The 23,160-nt window shown below is 46.3% G+C and overlaps 1 protein-coding gene across 3 annotated transcripts; it reads right to left on the reverse strand.

The window, feature by feature from the left end:
• Window positions 1-1,302: 1,302 nt before the first annotated feature.
• Window positions 1,303-7,546, reverse strand: LG16H17orf97 (linkage group 16 C17orf97 homolog). 3 transcript variants are annotated; one of them, XM_048519414.1, is made up of 3 exons: window positions 7,496-7,546; window positions 3,703-3,889; window positions 1,303-2,118 (listed from the first exon to the last, which is right to left on the reverse strand). In XM_048519414.1, exons 1-3 carry the CDS (start codon window positions 7,523-7,525, stop codon window positions 1,706-1,708), a joined length of 630 nt encoding a protein of 209 aa, XP_048375371.1. In that variant the 5' UTR covers window positions 7,526-7,546; the 3' UTR covers window positions 1,303-1,705. The 3 variants fall into 3 exon arrangements, with proteins under 3 accessions (XP_048375371.1, XP_048375370.1, XP_048375372.1); XM_048519413.1 differs by having other exon boundaries at window positions 1,303-2,121; XM_048519415.1 differs by lacking the exon at window positions 7,496-7,546 and adding an exon at window positions 7,201-7,275 and having other exon boundaries at window positions 1,304-2,121.
• Between the last annotated feature and the right edge of the window lie 15,614 nt (window positions 7,547-23,160).

Genomic DNA, 23,160 nt, shown 5'->3' on the forward strand with positions numbered 1-23,160 from the left:
CAGTGGCCCACCAGGTGCCTTTGGGAGCTCACATGCAGGATGTGAAAGCAATGGCCTTCTGCTGCTGCTCCTCCTGAGCACCTGGTCTGCTAAGGCATTTGCAATCTGAGATCAAGGCGGATCAAGATTGGTAGCCATAGATCGACTTCTCCTCCATAAATCTGTCCAAGCCCTTTTTAAAGCTAAATCTGTAATTAGAACCAGCATCCTGTAATGAGATCTGTAATTAGAACCAGCATCCATCTGTAATTAGAACCAGCATTATCTAGTGGTTAAGGTGTTAATCTGAGATAAGGGAGAATCTTTGATTCCCCTTGGTCATGAAATCCACTAGGTGACCATGAGTCAACCATACTGTTTAACATTTCTTCACAGGGCTCTTGTGGTGGTGGGAAGGAAGAGCAGACTATACACCAGTGGTGGCGAACCTATGGCACTCCAGATGTTCATGGACTACAACTCCCATCAGCCCCTGCCAACATGGCCAATTGGCTGATGGGAATTGTAGTCCATGAACATCTGGAGTGCCATAGGTTCACCACCACGGCTATACACACTGCTCTTTAAACTCCTTGGAGGAACAAGGTGACAGGAATAAATGTGAGTGAGGGAGCATGTAAAGTGCCATCTGACTTACAATTACCTTGTAACCCTGTAGGAAATATTCAGAGGTGGTTTGCCCTTCCCTGCCTCCATCCGGGCTGAGAGATTTCTGAGGGAACTGGCTGGTCCAAGGTCACCTGATAGGCTTCATGTGGAGGAGTGGGGAATTGAGCCTCCAGATTAGCTGGCTGCTCCTAACCACTACACCATGCTGTCTCCCAATAAATAAATAGATCTAAGAATCCTAGAAGGTTGTAATGGAATAGTTGCTAGAAGCTGAATACGAGAGCAATCTAAGGCTCATTCCGCATATGCAGAATAATGCACTTTCAAACTGCTTTCAGTGCTCTTTCAAGCTGTGCGGAATAGCAAAATCCACTTGCAAACAGTTGTGAAAGTGGTTTGAAAACGCATTATTTTGCGTGTGCGGAAGGGGCCTAAAACAGGACTACCCAGCGTCCGATTCAAGTTTTTTTTTCAGTGGGGCTTTACTTCGAGGAAAGTATTGTTAGGATGGCCCCCTGTGCACTTTCTCAAGCAACAGAAAGGGAAAACAATACGAGCCGGTTACTTGGGGACAAAGCAGAGAAGAAGCGTGGTGATTTTATACTGCTAAATTTTGTAGTGCAAACGGCACAGAAGAAAATTTCTCTGGTATTGGAGACTTGAATACAGGCTTCAAAAAGAAAGTATGTCCTGCTTAGTCACTTTAATGTTGATCATAGCCATATCTGTTTAAATTGCATTCAGCCTGACACAAATTCTCATAATACTGAAGACTCCTGAGTGCGTGTGGGGGTTTTTATATATATAAATTATGGAAGGGAAAGGTCGGGTGAATATTCTCATGCTGTTTATTTTCTAACCATCCATGTAAGGTTTTTCAAATTTTAAAAATAATAATATGTAGGTTTGGATATTTGATTTTTTTAAAATTAAAATTCTGTTAAGTTTGAAGAGACAATTAAATGGGCGTTACACTGTTGCCTTCGCTTTAAAAAAAAGGGACAGAAGAAACAAGGATGAAAGAGGTTTGAGAGATTTACACAATTTCCTGGGGAATGACTAGAACGGGTGCAGCCCGCCTTTTTCGGCGCTTTGGTTACGTCTTGGAATTCTGGGAAGTAGTGGTGAGTTCTGCCTTGCGAAGAAAGTGGTTTCCACTCAGATGTGCAACTTTACACAGCTGCGGCAGATGCCGGAGTGTGAGGGACAGCTCCGGAGGCAGGCTTTGCTGGATGTAGGCGACGTAGCGTTTCCTTCGGTCCACCCTGTAGTGCCGCAGCCTCTCCTCTTCTGCAGCTGGGTCGTCCAGAATCCCGTTCCATCGAAGGCTCTCGTTAGACTGACCGGAGTTGCCTTCGGTCAACAGCAAAACGTTGGATGCCGCAGAAAAGAGCTGATTGGTTGTCCTGCTCGCGGTTTCTTCTGAGGCATCTTCCCTTGTCGTGTTGCTGTGTAGTTCGGGGGAGGACCGGAACACGGGCTGCTTTTTGCTTTTGCTAGGTGGCTTTTCTGCTGTGAAAGAAGAACGATGTTGGAAAGCAATTTTTAAAAAGTAAGGCCCCTTCCGCACACGCCAAATAATGCGTTTTCAAACCACTTTCACAATTGTTTGCAAGTGGATTTTGCCATTCCGCACGGCTTCAAAGAGCACTGAAAGCAGTTTGAAAGTGCATTATTCTGCATGTGCGGAAGGAGCCTAAGCTTCGCAGGGGCCAGGAGGCTGAGTCAGAACTGAACGTATTAAAATGCTTGTGTAGGGAAGATGTATTGAGAGCTTTTAAAAACCATATCTGCTAAGGTGTTGTGGGGTTTCGGGGCTGTATGGCCATGTTCCACTGGCATTTTCTCCTAACATTTCACCTGCATCTGTGGCTGCCAGCAGGTGCAACATCAGGAGAAAATGCTGCTGGAACACGGCCACACAGCCCAGAAACCCCACAACACCCCAGTGATTCCGCCCATGAAACCCTTCGACAATACAATATCTGCTGAGCTACCCTGTTTCCCCAAATATAAGACATCCCCCGAAAGTAAGACGTAGCAAAGTTTTTGTTTGGAAGCATGCCCGACGAACAGAACACAGAAAAATAAGACATCCCCTGAAAATAAGACATAGCGCATCTTTGGGAGCAAAAGTTAATATAAGACACTGTCTTATTTTCGGGGAAACACGGTATCTGAAGCAATTTTTAACAGCTGCAGGACAAAATATCTGAATATCTCATGCCCCCTACTGTTGCAACAGGAGGCAAACATTTGCTTAGCACGACACTGTTTCTTCTGTCGGGTTTCTGAGTCCAGTTTTGCCGAGTATCTGTCCCACCATGGAAGTAGGTTAGCACCATTACCCCTCCTGCTGGGAAGGATAGTTAAATAAACCACACATTCTAAATACTTTGCATTTGCTATATAAGCAAAACATATTGAAGTTATGACTTCACTAAACACAATTCTCATCCCAAAGAGAGATTATAGCAGGGAACTCTACAGCTGTTGCATGGCTGATTTTTCTTTGAAAGGAATAAGAACATAAGAGCGAGCCTGCTGGATCAGACCAGAGTCCATCTAGTCCAGCACTCTGCTACTCGCAGTGGCCCACCAGACGCCTATGGGAGCTCACATGCAGGAGGTGAAAGCAAGGGCCTTCTGCTGCCACTGCTGCTCCCAAGCACCTGGTCTGCTAAGGCATTTGCAATCTCAGATCAAGGAGGATCAAGATTGGTAGCCAGAGATCGACTTCTCCTCCGTATATCTGCCCAAGCCCCTTTTAACGCTATCCAGGCTAGTGGCCATCACCACCTCCTGTGGCAACATATCCCAAACACCTATCACACGTTGCAGGAAGAAATGTTTCCTTTTATTAGTTCTAATTCTTCCCCCCAGCATTTTCAATGTATGACCGCTGGTTTTAGTATTGTGAGAAAAGAGAGAAAAATTCCTCTCTGTTAACCTTTTCTACCCCACGCATAACTTTATAGACTTCAGTCATATCCCCCCTCAGACGTCTCCTCTCCAAACTAAAGAGTCCCAAACGCTGCAGGGCTAGCCAGCCGTGGACCGCTGAAACGGTGGCAGGTTTTGCAAGTCACCTACCGTCTTCCTCGGCGCCCTTCTTTTTCTTCTTCTTCTTGGTTTTCTTCTTCTGTTGTGAGGGGGAGGGGTCCTTTCCTTGCGTCTTGCTGGGCTTGACCCCCTCTCCGTAAGGTAACATATCTTGCCCGTGCGTTTCCATTTTCTCAGAAACCATCCGTTCTTGCGGGGGCCGGTGCTGAAGCTGAGCCTGAAGATACAGGACAACAAAGGAGGCTGAGCCTTTGGCTACTCCTGTAGGAAAAACCGGCAGAAAACAGGTTCACCTGTTGAACCTCAGAAAAACCCTGGGAACTAGACCACGGAGATGACGCCGTGTACCCTATTAAAAATCCCTATGCAACAAACGCCATCCTTTACTTACGTAACCCTCCCTCCCATGAACTTTCTTTCCTCCACCTCCAATCAATCACTTATTTTCTTCTCGGGATTCCCACCTTTCCCTGCTGCTTCTCCCCACACAAAAATAATAATTGCCCTCTGTCACCTCAGTAACATTCCTCCTACAGGTTGCTCAGTGGTGGGATCCAAAAATTTTAGTAACAGGTTCCCATGGTGGTGGGATTCAAACAGTGGCGTAGAACCATGGGTTGGCCACCCCTACTCTATGGCCTTGTCCTCCACTGAGGTCCCTGCCCTCCCCAGGCTCCATCCTCAAATGCCCAGAAGCTTCCCACTCAGGCTCTGGCAATCCTACCTCTTGGTCCCCTGCCCACACGGCCATCGCAGACCTGGCAACCAGTGGTGGGATCCCATGGTGGTGAGATTCAAACAGTGGTGTAGCGCCAATGGGGCTGGGCAGGGCACGATGTGGGCGGGGCCGGGCATTCCGGGGGCGGGGCATTAATAATTTCTCTGTTACTGTAAAAAACTCTTACTGTAAAAAAAGTTCCTAATTTCCAGCTGGTATTTTTCTGTCCATAATTTAAACTCCTTATAGCAAGTCCTATCGTCTACTGCCAACAGAAACAACTACTTCTCCTCTAATTGACTGCCTGTCCAATACTTAATACTTTCAAATACTTAATTTTGTTTCTAGAAATCAAAAGAAGGAGACTTTCCTTAAACAAGGAACTTTACCATATTTCTAAAACATGTTTTTAAAACAGCCCAACAGGGAGAATTATCCCGTTTTCTACCTTCGCTAATCAGCCACATAGGAAACAACAGGACTTTATGATTTTGGGACCTAGTGGAATTTCTAACGGAAAAGCGGACCCAATTAGTAACCCCCACTCGGCACACACAAATAATTAGTAACCCACTCTGGGGAACTGGTGAGAACCTGCTGGATCCCACCTCTGAGGTTGCTCCATTTCAGTATCTCCGCCTTCTAGTTTCAAAGGGTAGCTGTGCTGGTCTACAGCAGAACAGCTAGATTTGAGCCCAGTAGCATCTCAAGAGACCAAGAAGAGTTATCAGATTATCTGACCAATTGGGAGCTTTGATTCTTGAAAGCGATGCCTTGTGGGTAAGGTGCTACTGGGCTCAAATCTCAGGCCCACTCAGAGCCCTTATAGCCGTGGTGGCGAACCTTTGGCACTACAATTCCCATCAGCCCCTGCCACCAGCCAATTGGCCATGCTGGCAGGGCCTGATGGGAATTGTAGTCCATAACATCTGGATTTGCCAAAGGTTTGCCACCACTGCTTTATAGCATTTGTCTCCTTTCCCCACAATAACTCGCCACGCTTTGTTACGTTTCTCCCCCCCCCCCCCGGCCCGGAGTTGTCATTCCTTGCCTAAATAGGCCCCCCCACAAGAGATGCTCTCTCTCCTTAAAAAGGGAGGGCTTCTTCATCTCTCCCCTCTTTTCATTGCCCCTCTTCCAATCCAAAAGCCTCCCATAAATTGTTCTTTTTTCCTCCTTGCTAAGACCCCTCCCAGATTAACTATCTCCCTGCCCTCGATGTCCCACTTCTCAGGGGCTCTCCTCCAGAGCCACACACCCACCAATGTCCCTTCTCTCACTAACTGCCATCACTTGCCACTCCTGCAGCAACTGTGCTTCATTTTATTCCCCCTCCTCTCCCACCCCAGCCAAACTACACATCAGGGGGCCAATAACCTGAAGAAGAAGAAGAGTTTGGATTTATATCCCCCCCCCCTTTCTCTCCTGCAGGAGACTCAAAGGGGCTGACAATCTCCTTGCCCTTCCCCCCCTCACAACAAACACCCTGTGAGGTGGGTGGGGCTGAGAGAGCTCCGAAGAACTGTGACTAGCCCAAGGTCACCCAGCTGGCGTGCGTGGGAGTGCACAGGCTCATCTGAATTCCCCAGATAAGCCTCCACAGCTCAGGCGGCAGAGCTGGGAATCAAACCCGGTTCCTCCAGATTAGATACATGAGCTCTTAACCTCCTATGCCACTGCTTCTTCTGCCTAAGGGTGCCAGTTTCCAGATCAGGTCCAGGAATCTCCCAGAATTACAACTGGTCTCCAAATGACAGAGATCAGCACCCTCCCCCAAGGGAGATGGCTGCTTTGGAGAGCGGTTTCTGTGGCTTTACACCCTGCTGCACCCGCAAATCTCCAGGAAATTCCCAACCCAGACCTGACCACCCCACGATGGAAGGCTTAATGTGGGGGGGAAATTGACAGTTGAAACTCTGCATGGTTTGGGAAGTAAAACATACCAGCTGGTAAGTACCCACCACCCCATCACTATAAAGGGAGTAAGCAAGGCATTTTGGGGGGTGCTGTGTGGTTTCCGGGCTGTATGGCCGTGTTCTAGCAGCATTCTCTCCTGACGTTTCGCCTGCATCTGTGGCTGGCATCTTCAGAGGATCTGACCTCACAGTATATATACTCCACTTGCTTTCCATTCCTACCATCAGATCCTCTGAAGATGCCAGCCACAGATGCAGGCGAAACGTCAGGAGAGAATGCTGCTAGAACATGGCCATACAGCCCGGAAACCACACAGCACCCCGGTGATTCCGGCCGTGAAAGCCTTCGACAAGGCATTTTTTTCTTTTGGGTAGTGGGCGACCACCGACTTCTGTTGCCCTTTCTCATCAGGAAGCCCCCTCCCCTCAGAAACCCGCTCAACAATTGCTTCCTTGGGTTGCCACCTCCAGGTTGAGAAGTAGCTGGAGATTCTGGGGTGGAGCCTGAGGAGGAAGAGGTTTGGGGAGGGACAACTCACGCCCCTCCAGATGTTATGGACTACAGTTCCCATCATCCCCTGCCAGCATGGTGCTGACAGGGGGTGATGGGAACTGTAGTCCATAGCATCTGGAGGACCGCGAGTCTGACACCTATCTAATGCCACAAAGCGGCCATTTTCTCCAGGTGAGCTCCAGGTAGTAGATTTCAAGCCGCCACCTGGGGATTGGCAACCCAAACCCCCGCTAAGACCTCACTCTTTCTAAGAACCGCACCACCATGAATGGCCCCCTCCTTTCACTTGCCCCCATCCACGGCCCCGCCCCCCCGGAGATGCCCCTCCCCCTCCCCCCGGATTGCGGGGCTGCCACGTGGTGGGGTCTCCTCGCCCTCACCCCTCCTCTTCAGAAAGTGCTGCCCTCCTAGAACCCAGACCCTCCGCCAACTCCAGTGCTCCGCCCCGCCGCTCGAGGACGCGTCGCCTAGGCAACGTCCAAGCGAGCCTTTGGAGACCAAGCCGCGCTAGTTCCCTCCGCGCCGCTGTCTTGAAACAAAGTAGTCTCTTTTCCAGAGGGATGGGATTGAAAAAAAACAGTCCAAGCATCGCCCCCTGCCCGCCCCGCCTCGCAAGAACTTCTGCAATTTTTGAACTTCATACCGGGTCTTTTATTTTTAGGGTTGCCAACTGACCTGCACAAGCCCGTTCAGCCTCGTCGGCATCCTCCAACGGCAGAAATTAGCACGCGCCGCACGGAGATCGATGAGATCGGCTATCTACATATCACGTCCCTCTTAAAGGCACAGGAGGGGGGAAAATTAGCAACCCTAGCCCGCCCGACGGGCAGGGGTTGAGTGGGGAAGTTGGGCTTTGGCTTCAGCCCCCCCCCCAGAACCTTGGGATGGATCAGCAGTAAAGTGTGAAAACTTTGGAACTCTCTGCCACCAGATCCTTGGCTTAACAACACTCAGCCAGAGGAAGAGTTCTGTGGACTCCAACAACTTGCTCAGTCAATTGGCACAAGTGGACCAGTGTGGGAAAACATGATTAGATTTCCCAATGGTCAGATCCAGTACAGTTTCAGTTGTCATTATGGCTTTTGCTGTTTCATCTTGTCATGCTCTGGTCCTTTGGCCCGCAAGTGCCCTCAAAATAATGAACATTGCAATTGCATAAAGAATACTTAACAGTCCAGAAAAGATACCCAGTACTCCAAAACAGTAATTATAGCTGTCATGATTAAAAATAAAAAATATAGCAATAATCCACCCTCCGTTTTAATCAACAGACTTTGCGCTGAGCGCCTGGCAGCTTTCAAAGGCAAGTTATTCCATTAGGGCGGTGCGGAGAATCACTACAATTATTTTATCATTGCAAAAAAAAGTATAATTGCAACCTGCTATTTATCATGACGCTGGCCCTTTTCGATAAGTGAGGTTTCTGCTAAATTCGCTCAAGCTTTGCTCTTCTTCTGCACCTTGGTAAAGCTCTCCTCCCCTCCAATCCACGGTGATCACAAAAGCCACAGCCAAATACTCTGCTGCTATACAGAAGATTAAGATTAAATAGAATAAGCATGCTCCAGGAATCACCGAAAGCTCTGAGAAAGCAAAAGGGTGAAAGGAGAACAATTTGCTTTCTTGAGCCCCTGGGAATTAAGATAACCCCGAGGGGGGAAATAGGAAGCCCAAAACAGATTTCCAGATTTGTTCCCTGTCCCCACAACTGCTAGCAGCCCCCATCTTGCGGCATATGATTTGTAACAATCTTTAAAATGCACTTCACCGATGTATAGTCCTCAAAGCCTGGTCGGTCCGCTGTTCATAGCAAACAGCAAGTAGATGATGAAGAGGAGTTTGGATTTATACTCCGCTTATCTCAACCCAGAGGTGGGATCCAGCAGGTTCTCACCAGTTCCCAAGAGTGGGTTACTAATTATTTGTGTGTGCCGAGAGGGGGTTACTAATTGGGTCCGCTTTTCCGTTAGAAATTCCATTAGGTCCCAAAAATCATCAAGTCCTGTTGTTTCCTATGTGGCTGGTTAGCTATTAGTCGAAAAACGGAGACCTCCCTGTTGGGCTGTTTTAAAAACATGTTTTAGCAATATGGTAAAGTTCCTTGTTTAAGGAAAATATCCTTCTTTTGATTTCTAGAAACAAAATTAAGTATTTGAAAGTATTAAGTATTGGATAGGCAGTCAATTAGAGGAGAGGTAGTTGTTTCTGTTGGCAGTAGACGATAGGACTTGCTATAAGGAGTTTAAATTATGGACAGAAAGATACCAGCTGGAAATTAGGAACTTTTTTTTTACAGTAAGAGTTTTTTACAGTAACAGAGAAATTATTAATGCCTCTACTGGAATGCTTGGCCACGCCTCTGCCGTGTTCTTCAGCTCCCACATTACTGGCTTACGCCACTGTTTGAATCCCACCCCCATGGGAACCTGTTACTAAAATTTTTGGATCCCACCACTGTCTCAACCCCAAGGAGTCTCAAGGCTGCGTACAAACTCCTTCTTCTCCCCACAGCAGACACCTTGTGAGGTAGGTGGGGCTGAGGGAGTTCTGAGAGAACTGCGACTGGAGGAGCGGGGAAACAAATGCAGTTCACCAGATGAGAGCCCGCCACTCAGGTGGAGGAGCGGGCCAGAAAACCCAGTTCACCAGATTAGAGTCCGTTGCTTTTAACCACTACATGTAAAACGGAGGAGGGATTATTATTTATGGAATGATAGGAAAACGGGACAGAGAAGAAGTCTGGGATGGGTCGACTTGCCACTGGTTTGAGGTACTGAGGGGTGAAAATATTTACTGACCCCTCGCATCCTGGACATAAACTGTTTCAACTCTTACCCTCTAAACGTCGCTACAGAGCACTGCACACCAAGACAACTAGACATAAGAACAGTTTTTTCCCGAATGCCATCACTCTGTTAAACAAATAATTCCCTCGATAATGTCAAACTATTTATTATATATTTATTATATAATTACTGCACTACTTTTTTCATCATTCCTATTACCCATCTCCTCCCAATTATGACTGTATGACTATAGCCTGTGCTGACATTTCATTTTATTTTATGATTTTACATTTTATGTTTTTATTACTATTGATTGTTTCCTGATTGCTTACTAGACCTATATGACAATCATTAAGTGCTGTACCTTATGATTCTTGACAAATGTATTTTCTTTTATGTACACTGAGAGCATATGCACCGGAGACAAATTCCTTGTGTGTCCAATCACACTTGGCCAATAAAGATTCTATTCTATTCTAAATTCTATTCTACTGACATGAAGAAGTCCAAAACTGTCTATTCTATAACTTTCTAGTTATTTTGATGCCATTTCTTCTCCATGAGGAAAAAATCCAAGGAGAAGTCACGGTTTCGTTCTAACTCTGTGGCAACGTGGTCTGCCCCTCTTGGCCCGGTTAAAAACGTGGCCAGGTTAAAAAAACAACAACACCGTTCAACAGTGTTCTTTCGAAGGCAAGGCTCACTTCTTACCAAAATGTGATTTAATTTCCCCGCCACAACATTTAAATCACCCTGCCATTGCAAGTATTAACTTCTTCTCGCAAGTTGGGGCTGAGAAATGTAACGTCGTCCGTCATGTTGTCGAAGGCTTTCGTGGCTGTTGTGAGATTTCTGGGCTGCGTGGCTGTGGACTGGTAGCATTTGCTACTAACGTGTTTCGCCCGCGTCTGTGACGTTAAGTTGTCATGTGAAGGTGTTTTTCTCTCTGTGGCCCAGTGCGGAGTGACTGTGTGGTGGGGTATATGTTTTGTCTACCTCACAGGTGTGCGTGGGGGCGTGCGTGAGACTGTGACATGCCTCGCTGAAGGTGCCAGCCATCGATGCGGGTGGAACGTTGGGAGCAAAAACTACCAGACAACGGCCACACGGCCAGAAATCCCACAACAGCCAGATATAGTCCATTGTTGTTCTGCTTGTATTGAGGGATTAGGGGAGGGGAGGAGGAAGCTGAGATGTTTGTGTTCATCCAGCAATGTAGTCCAGTGTTACTGTGCATACTCTTTCCCACAGTATTCTACTATAAAGAAGGTTCAGGGAATGGCAGATTAATATACAATTTTTTGGTGTGCAAAGGAGTATAGTGAACAGCATTGTGACCCACCCAGCCCTGCTCCCTTCACAAACAGTCTGGCTCAAATTGCTGATGATGCCTGAAGATCAGTGTTTATTGAGAAGAGGAGGAGGAGGAGGAAGAGGAAGAGGAGGAGTTTTGGATTTATATCCCACCTTTCTCTCCTGTAAGGAGACTCAAGGTGGTTTACAAGCTCCTTTCCCTTCCTCTCCCCACAACAGACACCTTGTGAGGTAGGTGGGGCTGAGGGAGTTCTGAGAGAACTGTGACTGGAGGAGCGGGGAAACAAATGCAGTTCACCAGATGAGAGCCCGCCGCTCAGGTGGAACAGTGGGCCATTAAACCCAGTTCACCAGATTAGAGTCTGTTGCTTTTAACCACTACCTGTAAAACAGATGAGGGATTATTATTTATGGAATGATAGGAAAACGGGACAGAGCAGAAGTCTGGGATGGGTCGACTTGCCACTGGTTTGAGGTACATGAAGTACCTCACAAAACTGACTATTCCATTGTGTACCTGGACTTTCTAGTTATTTTGATGCCATTTCTTCCCCATGAGGAAAAAATCCAAGGAGAAGTCACGGTTTCGTTCTAACTCTGTGGCAACGTGGTCTGCCCCTCTTGGCCCGGTTAAAAACGTGGCCAGGTTAAAAAAACAACAACACAGTTCAACAGTGTTCTTTCGAAGGCAAGGCTCACTTCTTGCAAAAATGTGATTTCATTTCCCCCCCACAACATTTAAATCACCCCGCCATTGCAAGTGTTAACTTCTTCATCAAGTAGTTGGGAGCTGAGGAAATGTAACGTCGTCCGGTCGTGTTGTCGAAGGCTTTCATTAGCCGTTGCTATAGATTTCTGGAGCTCGCGTGGCTGTGGACTGGTAGCATTTGCTACTAACGTGTTTCGGCTGCGCATCTGTGACGTTAAGTCGTCATGTGAAGGTGTTTTTCTCTCTCTGTGGCCCAGTCGCGGAGTGAGGACTGTGTGGTGGGGAGTATATGTTTCTTTGGTTCTACCTCACAGGTGCGCGCGCATGCCATGCGAGATCTGTGACATGCCTCTGAAGGTGCCAGCCATCGATGCGAGGTGGAACGTTGGGAGCAAAACTACCAGACAACGGGCCACCACGCTGTAGAAATCCCACAACAGCCAGATATAGTCCATTGTTGTTCTGCTTGTATTGAGGGATTAGGGGAGGGGAGGAGGAAGCTGAGATGTTTGTGTTCATCCAGCAATGTAGTCCAGTGTTACTGTGCATACTCTTTCCCACAGTATTCTACTATAAAGAAGGTTCAGGGAATGGCAGATTAATATACAATTTTTTGGTGTGCAAAGGAGTATAGTGAACAGCATTGTGACCCACCCAGCCCTGCTCCCTTCACAAACAGTCTGGCTCAAATTGCTGATGATGCCTGAAGATCAGTGTTTATTGAGAAGAGGAGGAGGAGGAGGAAGAGGAAGAGGAGGAGTTTTGGATTTATATCCCACCTTTCTCTCCTGTAAGGAGACTCAAGGTGGTTTACAAGCTCCTTTCCCTTCCTCTCCCCACAACAGACACCTTGTGAGGTAGGTGGGGCTGAGAGAGTTCTGAGAGAACTGCGACTGGAGGAGCAGGGGAACAAATGCAGTTCACTAGATGAGAGCCCGCCGCTCAGGTGGAGGAGTGGGCCATTAAACCCAGTTCACCAGATTAGAGTCCGTTGCTTTTAACCACTACCTGTAAAACAGATGAGTGGGATTATTATTTATGGAATGATAGAGAAAACGGGACAGAGCAGAAGTCTGGGATGGGCTCGATCTCTGTGCCACTGGTTTGAGGTACTGACAGGAAGTACCTCACAAAAACTGACTATTCCATTGTGTACCTGGACTTTCTAGTTATTTTGATGCCATTTCTTCTCCATGAGGAAAAAATCCAAGGAGAAGTCACGGTTTCGTTCTAACTCTGTGGCAACGTGGTCTGCCCCTCTTGGCCCGGTTAAAAACGTGGCCAGGTTAAAAAAACAACAACACCGTTCAACAGTGTTCTTTCGAAGGCAAGGCTCACTTCTTGCAAAAATGTGATTTCATTTCCCCCCCACAACATTTAAATCACCCCACCATTGCAAGCGTTAACTTCTTCTCGCAAGTTGGGGCGGAGAAATGTAACGTCGTCCGTCGTGTTGTCGAAGGCTTTCGTGGCCGTTGCGAGATTTCTGGGCTGCGTGGCTGTGGACTGGTAGCATTTGCTACTAACGTGTTTCGCTCGCATCTGTGACGTTAAGTTGTCATGTGAAGGTGTTTTTCTCTCTGTGGCCCAGTGCGGAGTGACTGTGTGGTGGGGTATATGTTTTGTCTACCTCACAGGTGTGCGTGGGGGCGTGCGAGACTGTGACATGCCTCTGAAGGTGCCAGCCATTGATGCGGGTGGAACGTTAGGAGCAAAAACTACCAGACAACGGCCACACGGCCAGAAATCCCACAACAGGGAAATATAGTCCATTGTTGGTCTGCTTGTATTGAGGGATTAGGGGAGGGGAGGAGGAAACTGAGATGTTTGTGTTAATCCAGCAATGTAGTCCAGTGTTACTGTGCATACTCTTTCCCACAGTGTTACTGGGCATACTTGTTTCCTAGAAGAACTAGGTGGGCACTAGGACCCCACAGGAGCATTCTTCTACAAAGAAGGTTCAGGGAATGGTAGGTTAATATACATTTTTTTTGTGGAAAGGTGTATAGTGAGTAGCATTGTGACCCACCCAGCCCTGCCCCCTTCACAAACAGTCTGGCTCAAATTGCTGATGATGCCTGAAGATGGTTTACAAGCTCCTTTCCCTTCCTCTCCCCACAACAGACACCTTGTGAGGTAGGTGGGGCTGAGAGAGTCCTGAGAGAATTATGACCCAGCAGGAATGCAGGAGTGTGGAAACACATCCGGTTCACCAGATAAGCCTCTGCCACTCAGTGGAGGAGTGGGGAATCAAACCTGGTTCTCCAGATTAGAATCCACCTGCTCTTAAACACTACACCACGCTGCTGGGGGGCAGGTAGCAGAGGTTCTGAGCTGTGTGATTCCAGTTTTTCCTGGCAGGCCTTTTCTGTGATCAAAAGCAAGTCTTGTTCACATAGCTTGAGAACCTGTGTGTTTTTCTCCCTCCTGGGGTGCAGGCTTGTTTGCAAAAGAACAAATAACTTTTCCCTCCGGCAGAGCTGGTCCAGTTATAACCTTTGTGCACCCCCCAGCATTGTACATAGTTAAATGCTCTGCTTGTTATATGGTAATTCCAGCCAGTGCTGGAACCCGGAGGCTCCGTGCTCCAGTTGCTACTGAGCTGTGGTCTTTACTCCTCCCAAAGGACAAAGTAAAAATGTTCAAGTCGATCCAGAACCTGAGCAGTCTGTGCAGCTCTTGGCAGAGAGTCCCAGGTTTGGGTCTTGGCAGCCCCAGTTAAAGGATGTTAGCTACAGCAGTTTGGGAATGAACTTCCTTGGCCAGAATGGTCAAATGGTGCTGTCTGTTTTGGAATAACAGAGAAACAGATAGCAATGTCAACTTTAGATTGTAAAATGGAGAAACCAGGTTCAGAGGCCAGGATTGGCAGCTGAAAAATGCTGTTGTTGCAAGTATACGCAACAGATATCTGGTGTTTAACAAGCCGGAATGGATAAGTTCTATCTTTGAATAGGGTCTGTGTTCTTTGTCTATTTAAACCAATTATCTGTCTAGTTAGAAACTATTTTGCCTTATATGGAGCAACCAATCAGTATTAGCCTCAGCCTTCTAGATCAGTGGTGGCGAACCTTATAATTCCAGATATTAGTGGACTGGCTGTCAAACTAGCCCCCTACCAGCATGGCCAATTGCCGGCAGCGGCCGATGGGAATTGCACGATCCAAAACTTATCTGGAGGCTGCTGTTTGCCACTACGGTTCTAGATGGTAGAGAAAAATATATAAAGGAATGTCTTTGATTTTTTCCGAGATACACAATGTTTATTTGGGTGTCTCCGCTTTTCTTGCAATAAAGGCTACTTCACGAGACCAGCTGTCTGTTTGGACAAGCCTTTATTTGTCTAACAGAAACAGAGCCAGATGAGAGCAGGACAAACAATCGTCTGATCTGGAATACTGCAGCTTTGTATATTCAGTATACAGAACCTCTTTTGGAGGTGACCCACGAATAAATGGCGGAAGACCTGCTTTGCATGCAAAAGAACAGCCCAAAGTAACTCAGATGTTGGCAAAGACTTCTCTTTCGCATTGGACTAGGCAGATGGTCTCTGCAGCTGCCTATCTGGCCCTGTTAGGGACCAACATGGTGCTTAAAGGTAAATTTAAGGAAATTGCTTATTCCGAGAGGGTGTGCTCATGCCCATTAAGGAAGGAAGAATCAACTGAACATATGTTCTTGAGATGTCCTTATAACCAGAAATTATTAAACCACTACCAGGTAGGAGTGTTTGTCTAACTGATAACATCAAATGACCTTTTATCAGATAAAGAATCCTCAGACAGCATGCCAAGTCGGCAGATTTTGTGCCTTGATTTGTAGGATCTGAAAAGTATACCATGCAGCAGCATCTTGTAGGGATTTTAACTTGTTTTGGACGTGGTATCCCAATTTTTAACTGCTGCACGTTTGTAACTCAGAAATGGGGTTTGGTAAGCGTTTTTCTTATTTTGGTTGCTTACATTTCTGGTCTGCAACTCTAAGTAAGGAATGATAATGGACTCCAGTGGTGGCGAACCTTTGGCACTCCAGATGTTATGGACTACAATTCCCATCAGCCCCTGCCAGCATGGCCAATTGGTTCGCCACCATGGGACTAGACAGATGAGAGGCCAGCTCTGGGAGAAGGCTTGTGATGGCTCCCTGTCTGCAGGCAGAATATTCCTGTATAATTGAAAGATGTTTTTGATGGGGCTGTGAGAACTTCTCTCCCCACTTGTAATATAGCGATGATAATACTAGCCGACTTTATAGGGCTGTGTACAAAAATCACTGTGATACTAGACAAGTGATTTGCTGAGGACAGCATGGTAGCGGTTGTAATTGTAAACCACTGAGTTCTTTCTTTTTGCAAATTAACAAGCCAGTCAGGAGAGGCTTCTTAAATAAGCCTCACAACTCCATCTAGGCTTACACAAACAGGTTGCATCTATTTCTGCACGTGCAAAAAGCAACACCGGGCCAAACAGTAACTTTGAGTGGCTTTCCTTCGCGCATCCCTGGACATTTTTGTCCCTGCTGAGCACTTTGTGAGTGGCTGCTTGCTGTCCCAGCAACTTTATTTCAGATGTAACCCTTCCATCTGCCACTAGTGGGCGGTGAAGAGGCACCAGGAAAAGCAATAGGGAGGGAAAGGTTTGTTTACACACACTGAGAGACAGGCACACACACATACACACATCTCACTTTTTAAATGTATCCTTATGCAATGTACAAATTTATACATATACATAAGAATAAACTTTCTTTTTATATATATATATGTATAAATTTGTATGTATATATATATGTGTGTGTGTATATATGTGTGTGTGTGTGTGTGTGTATATATATATTTGTGTGTGTGTGTATGCATGCATGTATGTATGTATGTATGTATGTATGTATGTATGTATGTATATATGTGTGTGTATGTATATATATGTGTGTGTGTGTGTATATATATATATATATATATATATTTGTGTGTGTGTATGTATGTATGCATGTATGTATGCATGTAGTATGTATATGTGTTTAAATTTAAATTTAAAAAGGGAGCTTATTCTTTGCAGCCCCCAAAGTTATAGCCAGCCAATGGTTGGGGAGCAGTCTGCATGTAAAGACCTGCACCTGCATCAAAAAATACAGTGGTGCATATTTGCTGGGATTAAAAATGGTTCATTCAGACTTGCTTCTTCTACAAGCAAAGAGGATGTGTGAGCAGACAGAACTGGCAAGTGTTTAGTCCGTGGCAGTAGGAGACAATAGGCTTTCCTTCGCGCATCCCTGGACATTTTTGTCCCTGCTGAGCACTTTGTGAGTGGCTGCTTGCTGTCCCAGCAACTTTATTTCAGATGTAAATCCTTCCATCTGCCACTAGTGGGCGGTGAAGAGGCATCAGGAAAAGCAATAGGGAGGGAAAGGTTTGTTTACACACACTGAGAGACAGGCACACACCCATACACACATCTCACTTTTTAAATGTATCCATATGCAATGTTCTGCTTCTGGTGGGTCCACACATTCTGATGGATGATACTCTCTTGAGCTGAGTATTGCCTACTTTGATTGGCAGCTGCTTTCCAGAAGCTGATGTCTTGAACTTTCAACACAGGGGCCCCCAACCTGGTGCCCGTGGGTGCTTTGGCACCAGCGCCTACCCCTTTGTATGGGCTCAGTAAGAGTTTTTAAAAAGTAGGTGAGGCTCTTCATGTGTTTATTTATTCCATTCAACTTGGACAGATTTATGGAGGAGGAGTCGATTTATGGCTACCAATCTCGATCCTCTTTGATCTGAGATTGCAAATGCCTGAGCAGACCAGGTGCTCGGGAGCAACAGCCGTAGAAGGCCCTTGCTTTCACATCCTGCATGTGAGCTCCCAAAGGCACCTGGTGGGCCACTGCGAGTAGCAGAGAGCTGGACTAGCTGGACTCTGGTCTGATCCAGCTGGCTTGTTCTTATGTTCTTATGTTCTTAACTTGATATCCCACCCTCGCTGGCTGAAGCCAAAATCAGAGCAGCTAATTCTACGGACCAACTCAGTCTCTGCAGCTCTTGGTTTAGAAGCCTTTATTGAAAGGCTGTGGTTGGCAAGAGAGAAGGAGCCAGTTCTGAGAACTGTTTCGAATAACCCACATATATCAAACCCTTTTTGCCTTTCCCCCTCCCAATTCCACGCTTCCATCCCACACTGCTCAGAGCTCACAGAAAAGAATGCAAGACAGGCCCAAGGTCAGGAACACAGAGATAAAATCCCAGGTACTAGCCAAAAGCGAAAGTAACTTTCCCTCCCCAACCGTCTCTCCCCCACCCGCCCCTTTGTATAGTCCTGATGGATGCCAGACTTCAGCCTGACGTTAATATATGTAAATAAAATCACATTTTAAGATCAATAAATGATATAATTATAATTAAAAACGTTCTAATGTAATTTACATATTTATTGTGGCGTCAGTGTTAATCGACCACAACCCATGTCATTTGTATTCATGGGTAGCATTTAATTAGTTCAATATAACTTTCAAGACTTGCTAACAATGGGTAAGTTTTAGTATTCCCAACCAAGATTTATGGGTTCTATCCTAGGAATGATAAATTAAAGAATGGCGTTTTTAAAAAATCATAACTAGGCAGCAAACGACCACCGGAACCTGGAAGCATTTTCCTTAGGGGAGGCAGACAAAATGGCGACTAATGGCAAAATGGCGACTAATGGCAAAATGGCGACATGTTTCCTCATGTGTAGATGAGGAAACGTGGGGGAGGCCACACTGTGAAGCACATAGCCATGCCAAATACTGTAAGTACACAAAGTATCCTTGTTAGGCTGTGGATGCGGGTTGTTACTCTGAGACAACAAGGCGGTGGATCTCAATGGTCAAAACAAATTAAGAAGAAGAAAACGAGTTTGGATTTATATCCTCCCTTTCTCTCCTGTAAGGAGACTCAAAGGGGCTTCCAATCTCCTTTCCCTTCCCCCCTCACAACAAACACCTTGTGAGGTAGGTGGGGCTGAAAGAGCTCCGAAGAACTGTGACTAGCCCAAGGTCACCCAGCTGGCTTGTGCTGGAGTGCACACGCTAATCTAGTTCACCAGATAAGCCTCCACAGCTCAAGCGGCGGAGCAGGGAATCAAACCCAGAGTGCACCTGCTCCTAACCACTACACCACGCTGGCTTTCTGAGAGTTGAAGCCACTCACATACACTGGCACTAATTAGAAATGTTGTCTCTTTATGCCCCAGAAAGTGGGTAAAACTCTCCTTAGAATCTTAACCTTTCCAGGTGTGCACGTTCGCTCTGTTTGGGATCTGACATCTCTGGAATATGTTGTTTATCTGCTGATTACCCTTTGCCTTGTCTTGACAGGGAGACTCCAGAATGGGCCGTCACTGTTTGCTCAAAACATCTGTGTTCGTAGCTCTGCCCTGCGGTGCCATCGTGTTGGGGACACGGCGCTCTTCTCTTCCGAAATGAACGGTGTCATGGCAACCGGCAGTTCCGTCTGCGCGCAGTTAAATGCCACAGGCCTGTCACTTTAAATCCAATTGTGTTGCTTCAGGTGAGTTGTAGAATTAATTGCCCTTGCGTTGTTCAAGTTTAGTTGAAATTACAACTTAGGAACACATTACGGTCCAAGTCAAATAATATTCTTCAGTAGAAATAAAAGCTTGTGTGATTAACGCTGCCCGGAAGGTTGCATGTTTCAGATTAACATTTGATGTGTGTTAAGGTTTATTACATCCTTGAATGAAATATACTAACAAAGCTTAGGGCAGATAAGTGTAAGATGCATAATATGTCTCAAGTGTATTAGGAAATGTTTTTGCCTGTGGCTTATTGTTTTCAATTGTATCTTGTCAGATTCCTACATCATTGGTGACCCCCCCCCCAAATTACAAATAAAGAACTCTACTTTCTGTATGACTTGACAGTGGTAAACTACAATGTTTGACAATGGTAAACTACATCAGCCGTGTCAACAAAATGTTCGTCGGTGGTAATGAGGAGTACTTCAAGTAAGATATTTTTAAAAGTGTACAATTAACTGTTTGATAACGCATGTGATTAGTCACTGGGCAGAAAACAGTAACTACATTTTCTGCGAATGCTTTCCTCACAGGAATCATTGTCGAGTATCTATGCCACATGTTCGTCAAATATTAGAACCACTAATAGGATGATACCCTGTTTCCCCGAATATAAGACATCCCCTGAAAATAAGACGTAGTAGAGGTTTTGCTGAAGTGCGAAATATAAGGCATTCCCCGAAAGTAAGACGTAGCAAAGTTTTTGTTTGGAAGCATGCCTGACGAACAGAACACAGAAAAATAAGACATCCCTGAAAATAAGACATAGAGCATCTTTGGGAGCAAAAATTAATATAAGACACTGTCTTATTTTCGGGGAAACACGGTAGTAGAGAACACATTGACAGATGTAATGTGCTTTTCCCCTGGTGCGGTATTATGACTTTCCCGTTCCTAGCTATGCCAGGAAAGGTGCCGTGGCTGAAAGTGAAAAATTAGTAGATTCGGCAATCTGTGTTGGAGCGGGAAAAGTAACCCACTCTTCAGCATGTGAATCACAGTAGAATTGGGCTGCTTTTTAAATCCAGACTGTCGAGGAATAGGAAATCTCAGCTTATGTCTGACTATGCTGCCAGAGCCAGTATCTTTTTAAAAGCTGTTTTTGGTCATTGGCTTCTCTCTGGCTTTGATTTGCTGCTCTCAAAGATTCTTTTTCCTTATGTGCCACTTTGACATATGTAAGATGTCACTGATGGCACAAATAAAGAATGGTGCGTTCAATAAGGCTCCTTAAAGGTAGAGAAAAGTGGGACTTAAAAACCAACTCTTCTTCTTCTGGCGGGTGGTTTGGTTCATGTGGATGGCCGTGTGAATTTAACCATTTAAATTTTCTTCTCTGGGGGGAGCAGCAACATTGTTTAGGGGCGGGTGAGAAGCAGCTGAAAGTTCTCCATTTAATGCCCCCCTTCCAGCCTGGGGTAGAGACGATCGCAGATTTCTTCTCGCTGCTATTCTGCAAGTCCCTGTCCTAGTTTTGCTCCTCCTTCGTGCAGTTTGAAAATATACTTTTATTTCTGTGCGGCTTCCTGTCACTTCGGCCGGCTTTTGTGATCATCAGCGCGTCAGCTTGTTCCGCAATGTGGAGATCGTCCTTACGAATGACACGATGCGAGATCTGCGTAAACGCCGGTGCAGGTTGTGTATGCAATCTGTCTTATGTGTGTCTCCAAAAATCAATCAGTCTACCTCAGCCCAGCTCCAAGATTATTAGCCAGGCGCTTATTTGTCAAAGTCATCCTTCCTGCCTGACCTTTGCTGGGTTTTGGCCTTAGGATAATAAAGATAAACCATTCAGTCGCAACAGAAAATTAATGCGTGGGGGGAGAGCAAAAGTCACAGGAAATGTTTGCCTGCAAAACGTGGGGTGCTGGGTGTTCCGTGGCTTCACTGTACATACTGTCAGTTCCTGTTAGCAACGGTGTTACAGAGCATATGTTCTGTACGCAATGGCCAGTGTTTGCATGCAAACAAAATAGGCTTCTTCATGCCAATGTGCTGCCAGCGGAGCGTCGGTGCGCAGCTTGTGAAAGCCGCTTGATCATGCAAATCTGTGTTTGAATTAAAAGTTAAGAACATAAGAACATAAGAAAGAGCCAGCTGGATCAGACCAGAGTCCATCTAGTCCAGCTCTCTGCTACTCGCAGTGGCCCACTAGGTGCCTTTGGGAGCTCACATGCAGGAGGTGAAAGCAATGGCCTTAAGAACATAAGAAAGAGCTTGCTGGATCAGACCAGAGTCCATCTAGTCCAGCACTCTGCTACTCGCAGTGGCCCACCAGGTGCCTTTGGGAGCTCACATGCAGGATGTGAAAGCAATGGCCTTAAAGAACATAAAGAAAGAGCTTGCTGGATCAGACCAGAGTCCATGCATTCCAGCACTCTACTGCTGCTGCAGTGGCCCACCAGGTGCACTGGGGGGCTCATATGCAGGAGGAATTGAAAGCAATGGCCTTAAGAACATAAGCGAAGAGCTTGCTGGATCAGACCAGAGTCCATCTATTCCAGCACTCTGCTACTGCGCGAGTAGGCCATTCACCAGGTGCCTTTGGGAGCTCACATGCAGGAGGTGAAAGCAATGGCCTTAAGAACATAAGAAAGAGCTTGCTGGATCAGACCAGAGTCCATCTAGTCCAGCACTCTGCTACTCGCAGTGGCCCACCAGGTGCCTTTGGGAGCTCACATGCAGGAGGTGAAAGCAATGGCCTTAAGAACATAAGAAAGAGCTTGCTGGATCAGACCAGAGTCCATCTAGTCCAGCTCTCTGCTACTCGCAGTGGCCAACAGGTGCCTTTGGGAGCTCACGTGCAGGATGTGAAAGCAATGGCCTTCTGCGGCTGTTGCTCCCGAGCACCTGGACTAAGTAAAAGTAAGTTTAAAAGTAAGGGAACATAGGGAGGCGTGCGGCTTGGCACCTGCACGTTTAAAGAGCATATCAGTGGATATTTAAAATTGGAAGCGGGGTGTGCTAACAAGAGGCCCCTTTCTCTGTGTGGAGCAGAGGTGTCCAACTCTGATGCTTCAGATGTTCATGGACTACAATTCCCATCAATGTGTGGCTGGCACCTTCAGAAGCATGCCACAGTAAGATGTGTTTCTCTCCGTGGCACGGCGTGGAGTGACATCTCATCGTGACATGTCCCTGAAGTTGAAACCATAAACGGAAGACAGGCTGAACCCAATCGGAAATATAGAAGAAGAGGAGAAGGAGGAAGAGGAGGAGGAGTTTGGATTTATACCCCACCTTTCTCACTGTAAGAAGACTCAAGGTGGCTTACAAGCTCCTTTCCCTTCCTCTCCCCCCAACAGACTCTTTGTGAGGCAGGTGGGGCTTAGAGAGTTCCAGAGAACTGTGACTAGCCCAAGGTCACCCAGCAGGAATGTAGGAGTGCAGAAACACATCTGGTTCACCAGATAAACCCCTGCCACTCAGGTGGAGGAGTGGGGAATCAAACCCGGTTCTCCAGATTAGAATCCACCTGCTCTTAACCAGTACACCACGCTGTAGACATGCAAATTATATACAGCAATCAACTCCACACCCTAACCACATTACTTTTTGTTACAACCTATATGTCCATAGCTGTTGATAGTGGTGCAGACCTTGGGAGCCCATGAGAATATTGCCCTGTAACATCCAACTTGTTAGGATGCGGATTTGGTTGCTGTGTATTAAAATTTTCATGTCTGTATTTCTGATTGGGTTCAGTTTGTCTTCCATTTATGGTTCAAGTTTCACTCCCAAACCTGCTAATTGTATGTTCGCTTATGCCTTTGAAGATGCCAGTCATAGATGCAGTCGAAAGGTTAGGAGCAAGGACAGACAGCCTGGAAAACCTACAACACCCAGTTGATTCCGGCCGTGAAATCCTTTGACAATACCTTGAACTGGCAAGATTTTATTTTTGCACCCTTTCTCAGTTGTATGTACCAAACCTCTCCTATAGATCTTAAGAAGCTGTTT

The sequence above is a fragment of the Sphaerodactylus townsendi genome, linkage group LG16 (genome assembly GCF_021028975.2).
Source record: "Sphaerodactylus townsendi isolate TG3544 linkage group LG16, MPM_Stown_v2.3, whole genome shotgun sequence".
NCBI classification, from domain to species: domain Eukaryota; kingdom Metazoa; phylum Chordata; class Lepidosauria; order Squamata; family Sphaerodactylidae; genus Sphaerodactylus; species Sphaerodactylus townsendi.

Bases quoted from the DNA above. Each gene is read 5' to 3' on its own strand.
- LG16H17orf97 (XM_048519413.1), bottom strand. From the start codon at position 7,525: ATGCCGACGAGGCTGAACGGGCTTGTGCAG. The intron at 3,890-7,495 runs GTCAGTTGGCAA...CTGTATCTTCAG, and splicing joins GGCTGAACGGGCTTGTGCAG to GCTCAGCTTCAGCACCGGCC. The intron at 2,122-3,702 runs GTAGGTGACTTG...CTTCTTTCACAG, and splicing joins GAAGGGCGCCGAGGAAGACG to CAGAAAAGCCACCTAGCAAA.